General features: G+C 35.4%; 2 protein-coding genes across 2 annotated transcripts in view; one reads left to right on the top strand and one right to left on the bottom strand.

Annotated features, from left to right (window-relative positions):
* Positions 1-10,810, bottom strand: part of LOC137243896 (uncharacterized) — a 75,644-nt gene extending 64,834 nt beyond the window's left edge. The window contains exon 1 of the mRNA XM_067772184.1: positions 10,095-10,810. Coding sequence (XP_067628285.1) covers positions 10,095-10,173 — 79 coding nt within the window. The 5' untranslated portion in view covers positions 10,174-10,810. The remainder of the gene's footprint in view (positions 1-10,094) is intronic.
* A 6,903-nt stretch (positions 10,811-17,713) lies between these two features.
* On the top strand, positions 17,714-17,923 carry LOC137246426 (barrier-to-autointegration factor-like). The gene has a single exon (XM_067777527.1). It carries the CDS (start codon positions 17,714-17,716, stop codon positions 17,921-17,923), a length of 210 nt encoding a protein of 69 aa, XP_067633628.1.
* Positions 17,924-25,431: the final 7,508 nt, after the last annotated feature.

A 25,431-nucleotide genomic window follows, 5' to 3' on the forward strand; every position in this document is an offset into this window, starting at 1 on the left:
CTGTAACTTATGATGCAATAAAACATATTTGCATATTTTTTCTTTACGTCAGAATAAAAATGAAGAGAGTGATATGCGTGCGCTAGAAGAGAGCTAGAAATATGCTGGCGCAAGACGTATTCTCCTTAATAACAAGTTCAAATACTGACGAGATAAATACTTTACCTTGGGTTTTTATAGGCGAATACATGCATCAATTGAAATCTAAGCTTCAATTTAACATTTATGTAGTTCATCGAGTTTATACAATCTAATTTTTGAGCTGAATTACGTAGATCTACTTAAAAGATGCCTATTTAGCAACTCAGCAATCTAGATCGTGACTTCGGAAACGCTCAAAAGATTTTTTCATTTCTAAAATGTGCCTATTTGAATACAATATGTATACTAGACTGAGTCGATTTATTAGCCGATATCGCGCTATCGATTTTTAGAGAGGATTTGGGCTCAGGAAAAAAAGTTCCACTACGCATACCCAAAAAAATAATTTTCTACCCTGCGAAATTTAATTTTTTTTTGGCTTTTTCTCGACTTTGATTTTTAAGGGTCGGACAGGCTATACATATGAACATTTTTTAGTAGGTCATGAAAAAAACCTTAAAAATCAAAGTCGAAAAAAAAGCCAAAAAATGAAATTTCGCAGGCTCGAAAATTATTTGTTTTGGAACTTTTTTTCTGAGCCCAAATCCTACCGAAACATCGATGGCGCGAAATCGGTTAACTTTCGTCCATAAAAATCGACCCACCCCAATGTATACTGTTTTATGGTATACGTATTTGTTATCGACAATATATTGGGTGTGTCATCTATTTGTTATCGACGAGTTATCGATTTGTAATAGGTTTATTATCGACGAGCTATCTATGTGTTATACATATACTTGCTATCTATAACAAAGGTATAAATATTATGAGCCACAAATATTTTACCCACGAGTTATCGGGTTTGTTATCGAAAACTGATCCATTATTTATAGAAAGGTTGTCGATATGTTAACAAAAAGTACCCGATTTGCTATCGAATAGTTATAGGTTTTTTATCGGTGTATTAACAATTTGTTATCGTTGTGTTATCGAAAATTTATCGATTTGTTATCAAAATATTATCAATTTTTTATCGTAATCGTATGTGTTATCAAAATGTTATCGGTTTGCTATAGAAAAGTAATCAATTGCTTATCGTAAAGGTATCAGTATGTTATTAAAAAGTTGCAGCTTTGTTATATAAGTCATCCAATTGTTATCAAAAAGTTATCGATTTTTCATATCAATTAGCTTTCGGCGTGTTGTCGACGACTCATCGGTGTGTTATGAAACAGATGCTGATAAAACCTACTTATAAAATCGATTACGATAATCCGCGGATAACAGGCCGATAAGAAGCCGATGACTCAGCGATAAGAAGCCGATTACATACGGATAAGTCCACAGTAATACTTTGCTATCGATAACAATCCGACAGTAAAACAATGACTTATATCTGATGTTAACGATAAGAGGCAAAAAGCTCTTCTCGAAAAGCCCGAAAGGACCTAGAAGGCTTAATGTGGTCATATTACATCTTTCGCGAGATGGTCGGGCTTGTATTTTAATGGCGCTTATGATCGGAACGTACCGTATCTATATCCGGCAAAGGACCATCAACATCGATAACACTCCCCAAAACCTTCGGGCAGTGCCCTTATCGCTACAACAATAATAACAACAACGCAGAGATGCAAAGTTTTAAAAAAAAAAGGAGCGGAAATTCAGATATGGGTCGCTATGATGGCAATTTTTTTTGGAAAAATTTAGTATGAAATGTATAGTGCATAAGTGAGCACAGCTGTGGACGAACAACTGATACAAATCTTTCATCTAAACCTTTACAATGAATAAAACAATAACTTGTCGTTATTCGTTGGTACCGATAAGCAAAGAAGCCCAACATTTTTTGGTCTGGTAAAATTACCTCTATAGTGGTTTAACTTTCACCAAAGTATGAAATCGATTGTGAAAGCGTTCCTTCGTCGTTCAAGAGCTTCTCAAGATCAAAATAATGAGTCATAGCTTTTGAAACATGAATGCATAGATAACAAAGTAAAAACAAAAATAATTTGAAATGGTTATAAACGCATTCAGCTACGTCATGCCTTAGTTGTTGTAAAGTTTTCCCAATTTCCGCCCCTTCTTAGAAATATAAAAAATGAAACTTTGTTCCGTGACCACCTCAGCAAAATTTTCAAATTTAAGGGCGGTCCTGTGCGATTTCTTGTATGCACGGTCGAATGAATATCTATTACCTACTCAAGTTACTTCGAACAAACAATTTCTCAAAACCGAACTTGCGGCACTTTCAAAAAAAAAAAAACGCGCAGCAATTAAACGGAATTTTAGTGTGATTGATTTTATCTTCAGATCTGTTTATACAACTGTTTGTCATATTTGCATATGCACACATACGCACATACATACAAACAGAATTCACATTCACACATTTGCATACATATGTATATAACCATCAGCACCAAAAAGACGTAAACGACGAATATTTCGCAGTATAAGAATTGCTATTATTAAAAACAAAAATTAAAAATTTGCAAATTTTAGCTTAAGTCCAAAATACCTTGACAAAATTTTACAACGACTTTTAAGTAACAGAGCTTTTAAGTTTATGATGGCTATTGTCTTCTGATAAGTTGAAAATCTTGAATTTTTGTCACTTAAGTCTTTTTTGGGGGTCTTGGCACATATAAACATTAGGCTGGGTCTCTTTTCCACTACGAAATGAAAATGTGACTTAAAGATCTCGCCTAAATATGAGGCTTATGTTGAGTGGGCGGCGAAGTCGATTTTTTTTTTTTGGAATCCTTAAAACAACTAAAATTAAACAGCTGCTAAGTTTAAAAATTGGTGCTTTATTATTATACTCAGTTGAGCAGAGCTCACAGAGTATATTAAGTTTGATTGGATAACTGTTGGTTGTACAGGTATAAAGGAATCGAGATAGATATAGACTTCCATATATCAAAACCATAAGTATCGAAAAAAATTTGATTGAGCCATGTCCGTCCGTCCGACCGTCCGTCCGTTAACACGATAACTTGAGTAAATTTTGAGGTATCTTGACGAAATTTGTTATGTAGGTTCCTGAGCACTCATCTCAGATCGCTATTTAAAATGAATGATATCGGACTATAACCACGCCTACTTTTTCGATATCGAAAATTTCGAAAAATGGAAAAAGTGCGATAATTCATTACCAAAGATGGATAAAGCGACGAAACTTGGTAGGTGGGTTGAACTTATGACGCAGAATAGAAAATAAGTAAAATTTTGGACAATGGGCGTGGCACCGCCCACTTTTAAAATAAGGTAATTTAGAAGTTTTGCAAGCTGTAATTTGGCAGTCGTTGAAGATATCATGATGAAATTTGGCAGGAACGTTACTCTTTTTACTATATGTATGCTGAATAAAAATTAGCAAAATCGGAGAACGACCACGCCCACTTTAAAAAAAAATTGTTTTAAAGTGAAATTTTTACAAAAAATTTAATATCACAGTATATAAGTAAATTATGTCAACATTCAACTCCAGTAATGATATGGTGCAACAAAATACAAAAACAAAAGAAAATTTCAAAATGGGCGAAATCGGCTGAAGTCACGCCCAGTTTTTATACACAGTCGATCGTCTGTCCTTCCGTTCGGCCGTTAACACGATAACTTGAGCAAAAATCGATATATCTTTACTAAACTCAGTTCACATAATTATCTGAACTCACTTTGTATTGGTATAAAAAATGGCCGAAATCCGACTATGACCACACCCACTTTTTCGATATCGAAAATTACGAAAAATGAAAAATAATGCCATAATTCTATACCAAATAGGAAAAATGGATGAAACATGGCATTTGGATTGGTTTATTGACGCAAAATATAACTTTAGAAAAAAACTTTGTAAAATGGGTGTGACCCTACCATATTAAGTAGAAGAAAATGAAAAAGTTCTGCAGGGCGAAATCAAAAGCCTTTGGAATCATGGCAGGAATACTGTTCATGGTATTACATATATAAATAAATTAGCGGTACCCGGCAAATGATGTTCTGGGTCACCCTGGTCCACCTTTTGGTCGAAATCTCGAAAACGCCTTCACATATACAATTACCACCACTCCCTTTTAAAATTCTTATTAATACCTTTAATTTGACACCCATATTGTACAAACACATTATAGAGTCACCCCTGGTCCACCTTTATGGCGATATATCGAAAACTATAGAACTAAGGCCCACTCCCTTTTAAAATACTCATTATCATCTTTCGTTTGATACCCATAATGTACAAACGCATTCTAGAGTCAACCCTGGTCCACCTTTATAACGACATCCCGAAAACGCGTCCACCTATAGAACTAAGGCCCACTCCCTTTTAAGATACTCATTAACACCTTTCATTTGATACCCATATCGTACAAACAACACATTACAGGGTTACCCTAGGTTCATTTTCCTACATGGTGATTTTCCCTTATTTTGTCTCCATAGCTCTCAACTGAGTATGTAATGTTCGGTTACACGCGAACTTAGCCTTCCTTACTTGTTTTTTATATTCTCTTTTATTATTTCTAACGTATCCTTGAGCTTTGTCGTCGTTTTTCGTTGTTTAGTGAAACGAATTACTTTAAGGGGTTACAGCTGGATGAGTAGCCCACGCTGTCTTCACGACCTCAGACCTCAAAACACCAAGACCATAAGAAAACAATGTAAAGCTTCTCAAAGCCAAAGTAAAGACAGATCAATGTTCCAGTTTCAATTAAAAAATTTTGCAAATTTCAAATGAATTATCTAAGTATCTCGAGCTGTGCGTCACCAAGCGGACATTTTTTCTCCTGTTGTTGTTGTTGTAGCGATAACGACATTCCCGAAGGTTTCGGGGACTGTTATCGATGTTGATGATCCTTTTCCGGATATAGATCCGGTACGTTCCGATAACAAGCATTAAGGAGCTAGTCCGACCATTTCGGGAATGATTTAACATGACAGCATTGAATCTTCTAGTCCATTCCGCCCTCCACCCGATCATTTCATGAGGAACTTGGGGTCGCCAGAACATCGCCTGCTAAATATGTGTATGATACAATCATATTTTTAACAGGATTCGCCTCGCGTAGGTGAGGTTGATAATTGGAAAGCTGTGAATTGCGATTAACAACCCCTTGAATACAATTTTTTTTCTCTTGCTGCATTGTGTCGTTGTCCTGAACTGGAAGGTTTAAAATTTCTATCTCAAAATCGATCGCAAGGTTCTACCTCCTTTTAATAGATTTTGTAAATATCTCTAAATATCTCGATCCCCGCCCTAGTTACAAGATTTTTTCATTCCAAACATTGCATTTAAATATGGCTCTAAGACATGGGTCACCAAAAACTAACTCTTATAAACTTCTCATATGCAAGAAAGCACAATTGTGCTATGGACTGCAGACCCCTGCTCTGTGCTATTTTCAAAGGTTCTTTATAGGCTTTTGGAAAGAAACACGAGAACAGAATACATTTTTGTTTTAATATCACGTTCGTGGCGCCACCTAGTGATATTCACCTCATGTTGCATTTTCATTGAGTTTTATTCTTCATAACTTTTAACTCAGTTTCACCACTCTAGCTCCATGGAAAGTTACTCAAAAATCGATCACACGATCACCCAATTTAGTACTGAAGTTTACCGAGAAACATGAAAGAGAATTTAATGAAGGCTAGTAATACAACGATACGAGTGCTGAGCGAGTAGTATCGATACTTTTCCAAAACTTACTTGAGGATTTCGCACTTTTTTATCAAGTACATATGGTCTAAATATTTGAATTCAACAAAGTGCAGCCCATTAATGCGAAACTTGAGTAAAAATTTAGATTTCATCACCAAATCTGGTAGACGAGCTTATCCGAACTCAAGCTGGTAACTCCTATTTTTGCGTGGTATTCACATTATAAGAAAACGCTCAAGAAATAGTTCAGTGTTCATTCATTTGGGTGAAGTATTAGTGGCCAGGAAAATCTGGCATTTCCTTTACCTCTCTGTTCTCTGTGAAGCGCCGTCCCTTCCCCGCAAGACACAAAAATCAGACTCAGCAATGCATCAGAAGAAGATTTGTTGAAATCAACATATGCGTTCAAGTAAACGAGAATACCATCAAAAGGAGAAAAGGAACACTTTAGCTCAAATAGAATTGAAACTTACATTACAAAAACTTATAAATACAGTCACTGTTATAGCCACTGTTATCCCTGTTATTTAGCCGATTGTGTTCTTACAGGGTCGTTTCTCAAGAAATAATAAGGCGCTCATATATTTCTTGGCGAAACCAGGGCTCTCCTGTGCACGCTTGCTAATAAATCTTTAGAAAAAGGTTACAGAATGCGTACTCGTTTTCTTGAGAGGTGGGTACTACTTGAAAAACGAAATGTTTCTTGAGCGTTTTTATCTGAACTTTGCATTTTTCTTTTGATGTGGATACTAAGCTTTTCACTCAAAAACATTTTTAGATATTTGTTGAATGGGACACGATTTCGCTTATGATGGCAAAAAGATATGTGTTTATTACCCAGAACCACTAAACATTTCTCAAACAAAAACCCCCTAGTCCCAACAAGATTAAGAAAAGCTGATAACTCAACAAAGTTTCAATACATTTAAAAATGTTACGTGTTTATTCAATTGCGTTTTTTTTTGTTGGATGAAGTTAGCAGCTTTTACTGCCTTGTTGACGAATATTGGTATTGAAAATGGGCGAAATCACTTTATAACCACGCCCACTATTTCAACATCAAAAATTTAAAAAAGAAATTGAAAAGAGACAATGCAGTAACAAATACTGATAAAGTGGTAAAAGTTGACGATATAGAGTTGATGACGCAGGACCGAAATTTTGTAAAATGGGCGTGATACTAATTAAAAGAAAATTCAAAAGATTTTGCTATTCGACCACGTCCTCTTTTAAAGAGTTAAATTTAAAAAAAAAATTTGCAATATATATGTACATATTTATGGTACGTACCCTGCAGAAGAAACAATTTCGTACAGGTTTTATGGCTACCTCCGAAATGGTACTCATCGGATGCAGAGTAGGGCAGCTAATTACAGCGTTGAGGTCTGAGCTAAATGTATCTGCTTTTTCTAATAAATAAAATAATAAATTTAAAATATACGATCTCTTTTAAAACCTTCTAAATTTCTTCACTTTTGGTAAAAGTTCCGAAGTACTCACATGGATCGAGTATACACGATGTCTTTTACTGAGCATGAGTAATGGCATAGATACTTTGGTCCAAGTTTTTAAGTGGGTAATGCTATCGATACTTTTTTTTACCTTTCATGAACATGAAATTGTATATTAACTCTGGTCCGATGTTTGTAACGTTGAGAAATATAGAAGATAGACTCACCATTAAGTATACCGAATTGATCAGGGCGACGAACTGAGTTGATATAGCCATGTCCGTCCGCCCCTCAAATTTTGAGATATCTCAATGAAATTTGGCACAAGTATGTATTTTTGTATTATATTAGACATTTGTCGGATCCGGTAGGATCAGACCACTATAACATATATCTCCCATACAACCGATCGTTCAGATAAGACGATTTTGGCCATTCCTACCGCAATTTAAAAAGTATAAAAGTGAAACTCGATGATATATATTCTAATATATCATAGAAGATTTCCTGTAAAAATCATTTCGATCGGAGCTATATATAATATATATCCCATACAACCGATCGTTCAGATAAGGAGGTTTTTTGGCATTTTTATACTCAGTTGAGCAGAGCTCACAGAGTATATTAACTTTGATTGGATAACGGTTGGTTGTACAGGTATAAAGGAATCGAGATAGATATAGACTTCCATATATCAAAATCATCAGGATCGAAAAAAAATTTGATTGAGCCATGTCCGTCCGTCTGTCCGTTAACACGATAACTTGAGTAAATTTTGAGGTATCTTGATGAAATTTGGTATATAGGTTCCTGAGCACTCATCTCAGATCGCTATTTAAAATGAACAATATCGGACTATAACCACGCCCACTTTTTCGATATCGAAAATTTAGAAAAAAAAAAAATTTTTTTAAAGTCAAATTTTAACAAAAAATTTAATATCTTTACAGTATATAAGTAAATTATGTCAACATTCAACTCCAGTAATGATATGGTGAAACAAAATGCAAAAATAAAAGAAAATTTCAAAATGGGCGTGGCTCCGCCCTTTTTCATTTAATTTGTCTAGGATACTTTTCATGCCATAAGTCGAACAAAAATTTACCAATCCTTGTGAAATTTGATAGGGCCTTAGATTCTGGGACGGTAACTTATTTCTGTGAAAAAGGGCGAAATCGGTTGAAGCCACGCCCAGTTTTTATACACAGTCGACCGTCTGTCCTTCCGCTCGGCCGTTAACATGATAACTTGAGCAAAAATCGATATATCTTTACTAAACTCAGCTCACGTACTTATCTGAACTCACTTTGTATTTGTATAAAAAATGGCCGAAATCGGACTATGACCACGCCCACTTTTTCGATATCGAAAATTACGAAAAACGAAAAAATGCCATAATTCTATACCAAATACGAAAAAAGGGATGAAACATGGTATTTGGATTAGTGTATTGACGCAAAATATAACTTTAGAAAAAACTTTGTAAAAAGGGTCTGACACTTACCATATTAAGTAGAATGAAATGAAAAAGTTCTGCAGGGCGAAATGAAAAACCCTTGAAATTTTGGCAGGAATACTGTTCGTGGTATTATATATATAAAGTATATATTAGCGATATCCAACAGATGATGTTCTGGATCACCCTGGTCCACATTTAGGTCCATATCTGGAAAACGCCTTCACATATACAACTACCACCACTCTCTTTTAAAAGCCTCATTAATAACTTTAATTTGATACCCATATCGTACAAACACATTCTAGAGTCACCCCTGGTCCACCTTTATGGCGATATCTCGAAAAGGCGACCACCTATAGAACTAAGGTCCACTCCCTTTTAAAATACTCATTAATACCTTTCGTTTGATACCCATATTGTACAAACGCATTCTAGAGTCACCCCTGGTCCACCTTTATGCCGATATCTCGAAAAGGCGACCACCTATACAACTACTACCACTCCCTTTTAAAAGCCACATTAATACCTTTAATTTGATACCCATATCGTACAAACACATTCTAGAGTCACCCGTGGTGCACCTTTATGGCGATATCCCTAAATGGAGTCAATCTATGGAACTATGGCCCACTCCCTCTTAAAATACTCTTTAATACCTTCCATTTGATACACATGTAATACAAACACATTCCAGGGTTACCTTAGGTTCTTTTTACTACATGGTGATTTTCCCTTATTTTGTCTCCACAGCTCTCAACTGAGTATGTACACCCGAACTTAGCCTTCCTTACTTGTTTATTTTATATTTATCTTAAAAATCGTTTAGGTATGTACATCTATATATTTCTTATCTTCTACATCCGGTTATTTGGAGATTACGGACGGGGTAAGATTATTGTTCAGCCCCATTCATGAAAGGTATGAAGTCTTCGGCACAGCCGAAGACAGTCCCGTTCTTACTTGTTTTAAAGTGATTTGACTAAGGAAAGCACATTTTAAGACCTGATATAGATATCTAGGGTGGTGTGATTTGTGTTAAAAAGTTGAAAAATAAAACACACCCTAATGCATAAACCTACACAGATACATAATTTTTCCAGTATGACTTTTGCCATATGTGCTATCATACAAAAACTTAAATCTATGAGATAAAGGTTTACTCAATGAAAACACCTCCCAGTTTTATACATATGTAATTTATTGTTGATTCTTTAGAAAAGTTTATTTGAAAAATTAAAAACAAAAATATTAGAAAAAAAAAAACGACTCTCAGCAGCTTTAAATGGTTAAAGGACAATTTTTCGTAGTTAACGATGCATTCATTTTTTCTACTTGTAGAAATTGTTATAAGCGGCATTTCCCCCTTATACGTAGAAATCGCGAAATATTTTTTTCTTTTCAATACACATCCATACATATTTACATATTCACATACCAGAACAATTTAGGCACCCAAAAATAACCCATCCCAGCAGCAGAGCGGTGGAGACTGCATTGTTGCGCACTGATGTCATGGCTGACAAGGCTGATGATGGCTTCCCCGAAAAAGTGAAAGGAGAAAACTTCAACAATTTGTTCAAACGAATGTGGAATCTGCTGATTAATACAGATTGATATTTATTTGCTTTGAATAAATAATCACTGAGCAGCTGCTGGAATATTTTTTTTAAATTAACGCCTTTTGCACTGCAACACAATGAGACGTGTTGAAAAAACAACAGCAACAACACTTTAAAAGCACTTTATTTTTTATTTATTAATTTTTTGCTTAATAAATATTATTTAATTTTAATTTATTAAACTTTTAAATATATTTTTAGCACCACTTTCGCTTTTTATTTATTTCTTATTTAATTTTTTTTTGGTTTGCATGAGCCACCAACAAACAGGACACTCTTTCTTTCTCAATAAACTTTTTGGTATTAAATGTTGTGAATGTCGCACACCAACGTTGTCGGAATGTTTTGTTAATTTTTTTTCGCACAGCCACAAATCGTACTGACTGAATCACTCACTCGCTCACTATGTACGATATATTGGAATCAAACGATTCGGTTTGGTCGTTATGCCTGCCACACAGCCGCCGTTGTTGCCGATATTGTTGCTGTGTGTTGTTGCTGGCTGGCGGTGTTAATGTTGCTGTTGCCGTTGTCGTTTGTCGTTGTAGGTCGTTTGCTATGTTTATTTGTTTGTTTGTACACATTCATAAAATCTTTTATACCCCTTACTATACGTATGTACATACATAAAAGTGTGTAGTTGTGTTAGTATGTCAATCGTAGAAAATATGAAAGAATGACGTGATGAGACTCTTCTGCGCGAAGAATACTCAATATTACAGCTTTTTTGTATCTGCACTAGCGTTGCCGTTTTGGTTAAATTTAACCAAAAGTGGCACTTTTTACTTGGGAACGATATTGGCAGTTTTCTAAATATGTTTTACTCTGTAGTAAAGATTTCATCTTTTAAGGCAATTTCTGTTAAAAATTGGCCATCGCATAGAGAAAGGCAGTCAAACGTTCAACGAATTCCATTATAAGAAAAACTATCCGCTTTGTTCTGGTACTACCCTAATGTATATACACGACTCTAGAAAACAAAAATTATGTTGTTTGTCCTAAAGTTTATTTCATGATTTTATGTTTTATTATAAACAAAAACGAAAAGAAAATACATTTTTTCCGTTTAAAGTTTTCTTTCGTAATAGTTATAGTAACAATACTCATGGCGCTAGAGGTGTTTTGTACAAATCTAGAATAGCCTAAAATGTTGTCGCGAAAGTGTAAATATGAAGCTGATGCTTTTTGTTAAATATGTGGGCAATTTATTAAAGTTCGAGATATAAAATATGAATTAAATACATCACTAATCCTCTGTGAAGCCTACGAAGCATATTTTGGCTGTCCTGTTTGGAATCAATACAAGACATGGTCCCCACATGTTGCTTGTAGTTATTGTGAAAGATGTTTGGATTATAAGCAAATTTTACTTAAATAGTAAATTAAATAAAGTAGATAATTTGATTTCTCTTTCTATATTTTAGGTTGGTATCGAGGTAAGAAAATATCTATGAAATTTGCAACACCAACAATCTGTTGAGAACGAAAAGACCACGTTAAAGACTGCTACTTTTGCATTGTGAATCCGAGTAAAAGACGTAGAGGTAAAAATGCAAAACCTATCGATATCCTGCTCTTGAATCTTCTTCTGCTCCAGTCGCACACGATCTGACACCACCAGTACCCGAGCCACCGCAAAAATTGTCGCAGAGAAGTGGATCATCTCTTAGTTCTTATAAAAGCAATGCCGATAAGGAGTTTTTACCGACACCAGAACAACCAAAACACCACTTCATTACTACTGAAGGTTTTAACGATTTAAATTCACCAAAAAGTAATTGTCACCAAGGCCAATATAATGAAAACATGCTGGGAGACTATATTTGGGGTTTATTGAGGGATGCTTAGGTTGAACTGGCCGGTCCATGAGGACCTCACATAGACTGAATAAGTCCGTAGTGTTACCAGAAGTTTGTTTTAACGACCAAACTGAAAAAAACCTATCCAAAAGCAGGACTTATGTTATAAAATAAATCCGTCCCCTTGGCAAATACTAGAAGTTTCATACGACTTAAACCACTTGCTCCTTCTAGATCTGACAGCTGTATCACTCCTAATAGCTGGAGTTTTAGCCTGGCAAGCGCATGGCATGAGCACAGAACGTGCTCGATCGTTTCCTCCTCCAGCCCGCACTTTCTACATCTGCTATCACTGACCAAGCCTAATTTAAAGGCATGTGACGCCAGAAGGCAGTGCCCAGTCAGAATACCCGTCATGAGTCTACAGTCTTCTCTTTTTAATGATAGAAGCAACTTTGTTAGTCTAAGGTTGTAAGACCCACACATAATCTTCGATACTTTGCAGTCCCGCGTTTAAACCCACGCCTTAACTGCTTGGTCGATCATGTGCACCTCTCGCCTTCGCTTAATTTCACCCAGTCTAATTGGGACGTCTACGGAGCAAGCTTCAAGGGATGCGCCGTTTTTAGCTAGTTCATCTGCTTTTTCATTCCCAACTATTCCCATATGCCCTGGGACCCAATATAGATGTATGCTTCTCCCTGTCCCTATTCTCTCCAGGGACTGCTTACACTCTAACGCGCATTTAGATGCTGTGCTATGCCTTAATTGCTGCTTCACTGTCAATATGAAAGTTAACACGATTGCAGTTTTGGATATTTTCTTTTAGGGTTTCTTCTGCTTTTGTCACGGGTATTATATCCGCTTGGCACACGCTACAGAAATCCGACAGCCTGTAGTATCTGTTTATTTCCGGATCAGCACAGTATACCGCACACCCTACTCCTTCCACTACTTTGGAACCATCTGTGTACACGTGTATCGCCTCGTCCAACATTTTCGCACCCTTGCGCCAACCGTCTACCTCTATTGTGGCTTTAAGATCGCCCTCGAAGCGCAGATGGGGAATCAGGTAGTCTGTTCGTCTTGTGATTGATGACGCTATACTCCTATGGCCGTATGGTCGGCGCTCAAGCTTCCCCGAGGCACGGAGCCTGGTTGCAGTTGTTAACGCTATGTTCTTCTACCAGGTCTACAGGTTGAATGTGCAGAATGGCATACAGTGCAGCTGTCGGGGTTGTTTTCGGAGCTCCCGTAATGCTAAGCATTGATAGTCTGCATACCCCCTCTAATTTTTTGAGGTATGTTGTTTTTTGTGTGGCTTTCCACCAAACAAGAACACCATAGTATATAATAGGGTTTACAATCGCTGTAAAAACCAAATGAGAAAGAGAGGGCGATAAGCCCCATGTACACCCCAGCATTCGTTTATATGCATAAAGTGCCGTGGAAGCCTTCTTAACCCTCTCCTCCACGTTGAGCTTCCATGACAGCTTATTGTCTAGGATGATTCCTAGATATTTCGTGCAAGGTTTCTCGTGTAGGGTCACCCCTCTTCACTTAAGCCCTATCCAATTTGGGACCTTGTACGTTATTGAGGGATAGTACCTATGAACATAAAAGGAAAAGTAAAAGTGTATACTTTCAAAGCATTTTCCACTTTTTTGTAAGTTATGGTTATATCTTTGTTTAAAGAGATATTTTGCGTTTCTTTTGGTTCATTTATATAAATGAAGTACTAAAACTTTGTTTACCTTCCTTTTATTTTATCCTTTTGTTCAATTTTCAAGGTGACCTGAACTAAGCCTTACAATTTTCTAGCTCAATGAGTAGTTACTTAAAAATCGATCGCAGGATTCTAGAAATATAAATGGACGTTTAATAACTCTTAAAAATCTGGATGCCTGCCTCATTCTAAATTCTAAATATAATAACCTTATAAAGCCATAAGTTTCGTTCAAAGTTTCAGGTCTCTAGGTTATTGGGAGGCTCCTCAAAACTCGAAAGCAAAATTTCTAAGTTCGGACGATTATTTAAATTTTGACGATCACTGAGCCACCTAGCTAAAACTATTGCATTGTCATGGGGTTCTGAAGTAAGTTCTTAATTTCAAGAATCTAGATTTACGGGAAGTTATTCAAATAGCAGTCGCAAGATTCCACGTGCTATAAATTGACTTTCTAAATATTTCTAAATATCCCGATCCCTGCTTTATCTCGAGAACTTTTTTATCCCAAATATTACAATATTATAGAGCACAAAGTTTCATTCAAAGTGTCCTAAACTCGATTTCCCTAAAATTCGAAAGCAACATTTTCAAGTTCGGGCGATTTTTTAAATTTTTACGATCCCTGTACCGAATAGTGAAATTTTTTTCCCTCATGCTTTATTGCCATGGGGTTCTGAAAAATTTTCTTAGTTTCAAGAAAATACTCAAATAGCGGTCACAAGATTCGACATGTTGTAAATGGACTTTTTATATCTCGATCCCTATCGAGTCTTTCTGAAAGAAATGTTAAGTAAATATTATTATTAAACTAGTGCGAAATTTAAATAGTTTTTCATAGAGAGTACAGTTCATTCGTATGAAAAATATTGCAATATAGTGAACGACGATGATCGAGCGCTCCCGCCAGGTTATCTTTATTGAGTTTTTAGACATCTGCCTCCCCTGGGTATGCAAATCAAGCTCTAAATAAGGATTTATCTAAACCCCTTCTTGTTTTAGATAGGCTGCTAGACTTCATTTAATAAATCTACGTCTGCTAAAATGCGATGTTCTCTACACTGTCAAGCGTTACTAAATAAGGAGTCTCAAGTTTGTTCAAACCAACACCAAAGTGTCCTCCGTAAATTTGGAAATAATAGAACAAAAAAGGGCAATTTTTCTTTACAAAATAACAAAATATCTAAATTCAGATAAATAAAACATTTCAAAACATTAAGGTTCACTTGCAAAATGGCAAGTTCGAATTTTAACTCAGGGTTAACGGGTTAAGCTCATATATTTTTGACAATTACTTCTGAACTAAAAAATAACTTGCCATTCTACAAGTGGGCCTAAAGAAACACATTACATTATCATATTCTGATAAATAAACTCTTTCGTGACAACTTTACTATACATGTAGATATAAGCTATGAGTACCGCCAAGCTTCCTAATTCAACTGCTATCGAACTGTATACTTGATTTATTAATACTTCCACTAATCAGCGAGAAAAGGCTTTTTAGAAACTACAAATTTCATGGGAGTATATGGGAGAGGCAGACAGTTTTTCGCGTTTTCTGAACATTGCGATTATTTGAGTTGATCGCAGTTTTGCCAGTTATGTAATACATTCCAGGTCTTTTAGTACTTTTTTTATGACTTTAGTCACTTACTTTTATTCTTGTGGCAGCACTCATCTGCGCTCGACCATTGTATGTGTGCGAACTGACAACAGCGCTGTGGAAGCTTGTATGAATGCATATATTGCTGTATGCAATGGCGAGTGCGGGTGCGTTTGTATATATGCATTTCTTGTTAGTACAAAAAAAAAACGAAAAAAGAATAAAGCCGAAAAAGCCAAAGTCACCACACTGCGACGGCATGCGCCGAAGCTCCAGTACAATAACAACAAGCTGTACACATACCAACAGATACCACCACCGTTGTCGCCGTAGCCACAACCTTCACCCTACCTTAGCCATTGAAGTCTCTTTCGTCTCTATCACCCATTCTACAATGGCTCCAGCGTCATATGGGAGATACTATTTGATTTTTCCCTATACTCAATAATCGTTAATGTATGAATATTTCCTGGGTGCGTTTATGGTATAACAGATTGACTTGGATGACCGGAGCACAGTGAGCTAAAAGGTAAAAACCTCTTTGGCCAAAAACTTTCAAACTTACTTAAAACTTGTTAGACGTTTTGCACGCTTTTAATCTTCTAGTATAACATTAGCTCAGTTATTAAGTATCTTCCTTTGAAAACTCTTTCCAGATCTGTTTCAGATACAAAACGCAAGGGCTTGTTTTGGCTTCGATTTTTGGATAGGTTAGGTTGGGTTGAACTGAACCGGCTAACGAAGACCTCACACTGACTGAATGAGTCGGTAGTGTTACCGGAAGTTTGTTTAACAACCGAACTGAAAACCCTATCAAAAACCAGGACCTATGTAATAAAATAACTTCGTCCTCTTGGAAAATAGTACACGCTTTCTAGGGCCTATGGCACTTGCTGCTTCTAGATCTAACTGCTGTATCACTTCTAATAGCTGAAATCTTAGCCTGCAAGCGCAGGGTAAGTCCTAGTAGTCTACGCCACGGATAAAATATTTGTTTTTGGATTTGCATCTGGGTGTTAAGATGGACAAGTAAGTAATTCTTATTATACTAAGCTGAGCTAAGCTAACAGGGTATAATAGTTTTGACCGCAAAACGGTAATCCGTAACGGCATAAACTAATCGAGATAAACAAAAATTTCCGTATCAGAATCATGAGGGTGAAAAAAGTAGTTCGTTAAGCCATATCCATCCGAGACGAGTTTGAATAAAAACTTTTCCTTTAGGGTGAGGGAAGCTTGCATGCAGGCCGTATGGATGTAGCAGTACAGAACCATAAAACATATGGCATGAAACATAGTCAAGAGATCTTGGGGTCACAATAGATCCGGTGGCGGAACTTGTAGCCGTGAAAAAAGCAGAAACAGTTAAGGCAGACGATTCAAAAACTTAATTTTGCACTTTTACGTGTTTTTTACTTAAGTTTTTTTTTTAGTTATTTGACAAAATGTTCACCGCTTTGACAATAACGGTGGGGAAAAAAAGGTGTTGAACGAGTTTCTACCATCATGACGGCTGTAAAGGCTTGGCTTCCTCGAAAGCGGTGCCGCTGTATTCGTTGACGTTGACGTATACGGTGAACTTCTCCGTCTTCTTACTTTCCATATAATTACTTTTACACTGTAACATTCTTGACAACGTTCTCTACCGTTATGTAGCGGCCGCTATACAGCGGCACCGCTTACGAGGAAACCAAGCCTTTTTTAAAAAAGTTTTAGCATGGTTTTTTTATATGTGCTTCATAAAAACTACAAAATCCCTAATAAAAACAAGAAAAATTACAGAATGTAATTTAGCGGATCGTGGTTCTAAGATCACAACAAAGCGAAGCCGCTGAAAACGGTGAGTATACCGGCCGTTCTTTAGCGGTCGTGATAAAGCGGCACCGCTTTCCGAGGAAACCAAGCCTTAATTTTTTATGCCCTGCCGCTATATTACGTTACGTTCACCGTCTTCTTAGTTTCCACATATTTACTTTTACATTGCAATATTTTTTACAACGTGCTCTCCCCTATGAGCGGCCGCTGTAGGAAACCAAGTCTTTAAAGTCAAAGCCTGAACATGAAGTAATTTTTTCTTTTTTATACGATTTAACTATTTTCAAAAGAGAAAAAAATATACATACATATTTATACATAACTATTTCTTATTTCACGAAATATGTATTTAATTACAATTTTATAATTTCTCCAAAGCCTACTGGCATTTACAAAATTACTATCACTACTAAAGCCTTAGCGTAAAGCACTGAAAGGAGCGAAATGGTTGGAACTTAACAAAAATACCGAAACTTTGTGGCGGAGCCGATGGGCAACAAATCTCTGACAGAGTTAGCGGGCATTGGTGATACGCTAGGAGGAAGCTTTATTGGGGCTGGATTTGATAAGGCTTACACCGTGCTGGGACAATATTTAATATTGAAAAAATATGAAGGATTATTTAAGGACTGGATGAAGGGATTTTGTAATGCAAGTTCAAAGCTAGCATCAGATTGTTATAATTGTTTAAATGATTAGTGTGAAGAGTTGCTGTGAGCATGCTATGCTACATACATACATATGTACTAAGTCACGCTATTTTAATTAATAAATCAACATAACTACATCCCACATATGCACTAAATGGTAACAACAGTCTCAAAAGCGCGCATAAGAAAACAAAAATGTTTTGTATTTTATAAAATTTTGTATGAAAACTCTGTTATAAGTAATATATCTAAATGTAATTTATAATACAAAAAGTATATGTTTTCAAAAGTACTAATTACTGAAGAATGGACAAACTAACTTAATGCGCACGCGATTTTTATTCTCAAATGGCTGCTACATATACATTAGTAACCATATTTGAATTTCAATTAGTGCAAATAATATTTTGCTTTACCAGTTTATATGACAAAAAAAAACTAACGCAAACTCGTACCCAGCCTTAGGGTTAAAGGACTTAAATTTAATTAACTCTCATAGCTGAGTATATAATGTTCAGTTCCACTCTAACTTAGACCTTCTGACTTTTCTAGTTTCCATGTAGTGCAGATGCCTTCTCGCTGTTTTGGAAAGAACTATCCTTAAAGAATCCTTTCCATAAAAATCCAAACTTTAGCAGACTTGAATGAATACAAATTTTTAATATGATTTGGCAGTTCTTCTAAAATTAAGCTTTTATGCTCCCGGGTATAGTATATATTGCCGCATAAAACTTGCATATATCCATGTATAATATCTCGCTTCAAAAATTTATTTAGTTATTTCCAATATCTCAGATTAAGTTTTGACAACATAATCGTAAATCTTGACCCACAGTGCAGTGGTTTGTTTGTATAGAAAGCTTATTACAGTTATCTAATCTCATGTATAGCAGTTCCCATTGTACACCACTACGCTCATAAATTATTTTACCACTTTGAATAAATTCGTAGCATACAAATAGGCGCTGAAGTACTTTTATGTATGTATGTATGTTCTCTACTTTAATGAAGCTTTTATCAGCTTAAACAAGCTCATATCTGTTGAAAAGCGGTGAGCTTTATGCACGGGTATTGTAAATAGAATATAAATATTCTAGTGTGGTGAACTAAATAAAATCCCAAACAATTTCTTCTCAAAGCTTTTGGTTACAATATTTATTTATTAACAATAGGGGGACTCATGAAAGCATATAAACTTATGAGGTGTAAAATTATATCCATTTACACACACTGTTATATGAACGCACCTAGTAATATTCTTGATAAACTTGATTGTTTATCAGCTGTATTATTTCCAAACAAAATTTTTTTGATTGTTATACAAATTAAAAAATGCCAAGATTAAGTGAAAAATCAAAACTAAAACGTCTTTACTTGCTGATGTTGGAGATTTCTGTTGAAAACCCTGCAAAAATTGTTGGATTACGTGTTCGATTTTCTTCATGTTGGAGTACTCTAACAATACTCCTTTGCAATGCGTTTGCGGACCACCATCAGTCGATCATTGCTCGTTTTGATCACGACACGATGACGATCGGACAGAGTTGCCAAAAGTAAAATATTGCATACAAATAACTGATAATAAAATTTTACTATGGCAACTCTGATAAAATGCAACCGCGCACTGGTTTTATGTATACATTCTATAGTATGTATAGTGAAATATTAGTTTCTTTATTCATGCAAATGCTAAATAACATAAGAATATTGGTAGTATAAAATATAAAAGTTGTATTGCCCCTCTTCAGTTACTTTCATTTTAAATTAAATTCACTCCGATAATTCTTTCCGACACAATTCCTCTTTAGGACTTTGGCATATGATGCTCTGTGGGTGCTCCATGGAGTAATACAGTGAAAGTACTTTGGAAAGTACTCTCACGTATGTACTCTATGGAATACTCACAAACAAAGCGAGAGTGGGATCACCTACTCCTCTCCTAGGACATCGCAATGTTAATTGGAGCACATTTTTTTATGAATACAGATTAGTTTTGGAACACTCCTATACTCCTAAAGGAGTATGCCTTACACTATTTATGGAGTACTCGCGTTTTTTTGAAGGGAATGCCTGCTGTAATGTCTGCAAGGTTGCATTCCTTTGAATTTACCGCGTTGTTACAATGAAATGTGCGCGTAAATTTATACAAATTGTGTAAATGATTTTTCATACAAAATTTGACAGCTCGTTTACGCACTAGATAAATTTATACATTTACACACTTAATACTATTATTTTATGCCTACAAAAACCAAATATCAAATAGTCCTTCAAAATACAAGTCAATTTAAATAACAAAAACATAAAAAAATGGTGATTGAAATTGAACACAGGTTAATTAATTAATTGTAATGTTTACTATTGTTATTGTACATATACATATGTTTATTATGTTATTTATTCCTGATGAACTTCAGGATCTAAAATTAATTCGTTCACTTTCAAAAGATCTAACGTGTCTTCATCAAGTTCCTTCACGTTTTTAGTATACAGTTTTCTAATGCTGGTTATGTAAGGATCTGAAGTATAAAGAAGAGTATGAAATACGTCCTTGTTTGTAGCGGATTTTGATCATTTTCTAGCATGAAGTAAACGAAATTTTTTATAATCCTTATAACGGGATTATTGTGCATCTTCCGAAAGTTGAACAATAGGAAGTGCTGCAAAATGCTTCATGACATAAATGAATAAAAAATTTGTGATCTGAAGATGCCATGTAATGTTATTCATAATTGCTCACATAGATCCTGGCAGTCTCAATAGCATAACTGCCAAATTTTTCAGCATTTATCATTGAAAGAGCTTGGGAAAGTCGTCTAACCAAATTTATATCCACTCCTGTAATTTCAGCAGAGCAGCATGCATTATGAAAAATTCTTCTGGAAGTATTACCGTCATTAGTATTACAACTTACTTCCCTTGGTGTGTCGATGATCAATCCTAGCTCTTCACGGAAACGCCTTTGTACCAGGGTTTTCTTCTCTTGCTTGAGTCGTTTCTTTTCTTCGCTTGTGGCTCACCATGTTTGGAAAGACAGATTATAGGAAATATGTAAAATCATTTACATACAACGAATCCAGGCGTGTAAAGTAGACAGTTCATATTAATAAGAATCTTCATTTTCAGGCCTAGCAGTCACTTTAGTCAAATCGCTCATTTGTCCCGTAGTACAAATATTGTGCTTTCGTTAAATCCAAGTCAATAAATACGCTGAATGCTTCTTCATCCGTAAACATTTTTGTCTGCCTTGCGTCTTCTATGAGACTGGAGAATAAGGCCTTATTTTCACTGTCAGCAAACCTTAATGTTTCCACAAGTTTAGCTTCTGTTCCTTCTCCTATCATACATAACCCTTGAAGATATGCATTATAGACGTGTTCAAATCCATATTAATTAAGTAGCATTGTATTTTTTCTTCTTTTACTGGATTCTGACAAATCTGGATAAGCTACGCACGGTTTCCCAAGTTTTCCAGAAGAAGTAGATGGTGTGGAGCTGGTTGTAACGTCTTCAGATTTCGGTAAAGTTACTGAATATTTTGCTTCTAACCAATTACTGTTTTTCATTAAAAATGTATCCTTTTTCCGTGAAGCTTCTGCCCATCGTTTATTAAAAGTATGAATAATATGTCTTTGAAAAACACTGAGGATGAAACATAAGTTGTCTTCAGATACGTGATAATTGTCTTTTAAAACTGTTGATAATGCCTCCAATGATTTTCCTCCTTCGATATACGAAAGTATTATTTCACGTTTAAAACACTTGAAAGTAGACATTTTGAAGGGACAACGAAACACATACTTATTTGTATTCGTAACAATTACATTTCTGTTAATTCACTAATATTTTGTTCGGTTTATATACTAATATGAAATATGAGGGTAGTGCGTTGAAACAAAGGGTATTTTGAAAATTCCGTTATAATCGCTTTTAACCTCGTTAGTTTCCTACCTAAGGTGTATATTCATAAGTACTCTGTCAACAAAGGTTCTGATTGTAGGTATATTATGCAAAACTGCACTTAATGCTTTACTTTTTTATTGTTTAAAATAGGATCCAAATTAAAATGTCACACGGAAGAGCAGGAATTTTTATTGATAAAAAATAGGTAATTTACATAGTAATAATATATTTCCACCCACTGGAATTGAAAAATTTAGGTAAAACTGCATTTAGTGTTTTTGTTATGATGTTTGAAAAGATAATGCTTTACTTTTTTTATTGTGTAAATCTGTATTCAACCCTCACGGTCACTTGACAAAACTGGGATTTTTATTGAGAAGAAAGAAGATTCATTCAGCGCTGTTCTCTGGTGTGCAACTTGTTTATTAATATTTTCACACGCAACATGAGTGCAAATAGATAAACTTCCTAATATCAATGAAAAATTACAAAACTTACCGCAAATTATTGATGTACACAGCAACATTTAAAACCCCAATAGATAGCGAGCGGTTTTCCGTTTTCTGACTTTTATCACATTTTTAATAGTTACTCCGAAAATCGCAAATTTCCGCAGCTTTTTATACCTTTCATGAAAATGAAATGGTATATTAATTTCGTCACGAAACCCAAAAGTAAGTCCTTAAAGGAAAATAGATAGACCCACCATTAAGTATACCAAAATAATCACGATGAAGAGCTGATTTGATTTAGCCATGCCCGTCTGCCCGTCTGTCTGTTTGTATGCAGGATTAATGCTGGACAGCGAAAGCGAGTCATTTTAATCGTAGATTACCATAATATATAAAGAAAAGGATACTTAAAAATCATTTTCTTACATTTTTTTGTTATATAAATAAAATTGATAAAAAAAATTTTATTTTTGAAATTTTTTTTCAATTAAATAAAAAAAAATATAAAAAAATCGGCCCACTCCGGGATTAGTGGGGATGATTGCAGAATTGATTGAAGTTTTTTATGAGCAAAAAAAAAAAACAAAAATGGCGAAATTCGAAAAATCTCGAAAAACTGAAAAATTAAAAAAAAAAACTTTAAAAATTTTTTTGTATTTTTTCCGAAAAGTACATTTAAAAAAAATTAAAAAAAAAAGATCCCAAACGGTCAATTTTTGAAAAAGTTATAGCATTTTGAAAACAAAAACGGTGTTTTTTTTAAATTCATAACTTCTTTTGAGTTGGATGAAAAAATTCAGAAAAACGTCTTTCGTAAGCTAGAAAAAGAAGAAAAACTTTCAGCCAATTCTAAAGGGGTCGGGTTCAAAATTGGTTGAAATGGGATGGAATACCAAATACATAGCATATATCTCATACAACCAATTGTTCAGATAAGAAACTTTGCGCAATTTCTGCCCCGTTTTAACAGCTAGAAGCTTCAAATTTCACCAATTTTCAAAAATCATAGAGATCGGTGGTATATATATTATATACTTCATATAAACTGTAATTTTTGCCCCTTTTTTACGGTTAGAAGCTTCAAAATTCATCAAATTTCATCAAATAGTTACGTTTACGTCATATGTTTTTGAAATACGTGATTCGTAGTCATAATTTTTACATGCAGATCACAAAAAACCTGAAAGTTTGCATCCTCACACAAAGTACCTACCTATTTTTTATTTTATATTTATCTTAAAAATCGTTAAGGTATGTATGTAGATCTGTTCACTATATATTTCTTATCTTATACATCCGATTATTCGGAGATTACGAACGGGATAAGATTATTGTTCAGCCCCATTCATAAAAGGTATGAAGTCTTCGGCACAGCCGAAGACAGTCCCGCTCTTACTTGTTTTTATTTGATTATGTTTGTGGATAGCTAGGCTATAAATCAACATAAAATGTAAAGTGTGGGTAAACGTGGGCAACTGTCAAAAGTTTCGATGAACTTTAAAAAAACTTTTTTTCACCATATTTTATTTTGAAATTATTTTAAGGTAAACATAAACATAATATTAAAAGCATATTAGTAGTTTCATATTCTTCAAAAAACCAGGTTTACAGAAATATATAATACATCATACCTTTTCCTGTAACGTATAACATTAAAATCAATTTGAAAGTGATGAAGAGAATGGGTTTAACATGGACGTCCGTCAAAACTTAAAGTTTGTGATATTGTAAAACAATCATTTCATATAATATGTATAATTTTTCGGTGTAATAGTCTAGTTTGGTCCTTAAACTATTGAGTGAAATAAAAAAGCATGCCAGTAGCGACATCGAAAAAACCATTTTTAATCAGCAATTGTTCTACGATTTTCCATATTGCAGCGTGCCAGCTTGCAAGATCGATAGTGCTACAGAATATCGGCTGAATATCTTGAGAGATTAGTATCTAACATCTCACGATCAGAGAAAAGTTAAGATAGCAGGCGAGTCAGCACCGATTTCCGGAATGCTAAATACGACAGTGAGCATCGCTTGCACATGGCATAATGTTCTTTTCTGGTTCCTTTCGCAGCAGATGTGGCTGCTGTCCCAGCAGCACGAAATTGCAATCTGGCACAACTTACAGTCAGGCTATACGCAACGTAGTTGGAAGACAGGCTACGATCTTCAGCTGGCGACAGCTAATACGGACATCGTGATATTCACTTAAAGGCGGGGCCTCGTTAATATAGCGGTTGAAGATCAAGAAATAAGAGAACCCAGCTTCACGAAAAAAAGGGGGAGGGGGGGGGGGGTACAAGGCAAAAAAGTAATATTACCTTTTAGAAGCGCTTTTGAGAAGACCGCGAAGCATACAAAATCTGAGTAGATTATTACCCTAAATAAAAGTAGGCTGTCCTACGGCCTGCATGAAAAATAGATATCATACGCCTGCGCTTCTATACTTTTGCAAGCTGAAACAAGTAAGTAAGGCTAAGTTCGGGTGTAACCGAACATTACATACTCAGCTGAGGGCTTTGGAGACAAAATAAGGAAAATCACCATGTAGGAAAATGAACCTAGGGTAACCCTGGAATGTGGTTGTATGATATGTGTATCAAATGGAAGGTATTATAGAGTATTTTAAGAGAGAGTAGGCCATAGTTCTATGGATGGACGCCATTTAGGGATATCGCTATAAAGGTGGACCAGGGCTGACTCTAGAATTTGTTTGTACGATATGGGTATCAAATGAACGGTGTTACTGAGCATTTTAAGAGGGAGTGGGCCTTAGGTCTATCGGTGGACGCCTTTTCGAGAAATCGCCATAAAGGTGGACCAGGGGTGACTCTAGAATATGTTTGTACGATATGGGTATCAAATGAAAGCTGTTAATGAGTATTTTGAAAAGGAGTGATCCTTAGTTCCATAGGTGGACGCCGTTTCGAGATATCGCCATAAAGGTGGACCAGGGGTGTCTCTAGAATGTGTTTGTACGATATGGGAATCAAATGAAAGGTGTTACTGAGCATTTTAAGAGGGAGTGGGCATTAGGTCTATAGGTGGACGCCTTTTCGAGATATCGCCATTAGGGTGGGCCAGGGGTGACTCTAGAATGTGTATGTATGATATGGGTATCAAATGAAAGATGGTAATGAGTATTTTAAAAGGGAGTAATCCTTAGTTCTGTAGGTGGACGCCTTTTCGAGATATCGCCATAAAG

The sequence above is a fragment of the Eurosta solidaginis genome, chromosome 3, assembly GCF_040869045.1.
Source record: "Eurosta solidaginis isolate ZX-2024a chromosome 3, ASM4086904v1, whole genome shotgun sequence".
In the NCBI taxonomy this organism is placed as follows: Eukaryota; Metazoa; Arthropoda; class Insecta; order Diptera; family Tephritidae; genus Eurosta; species Eurosta solidaginis.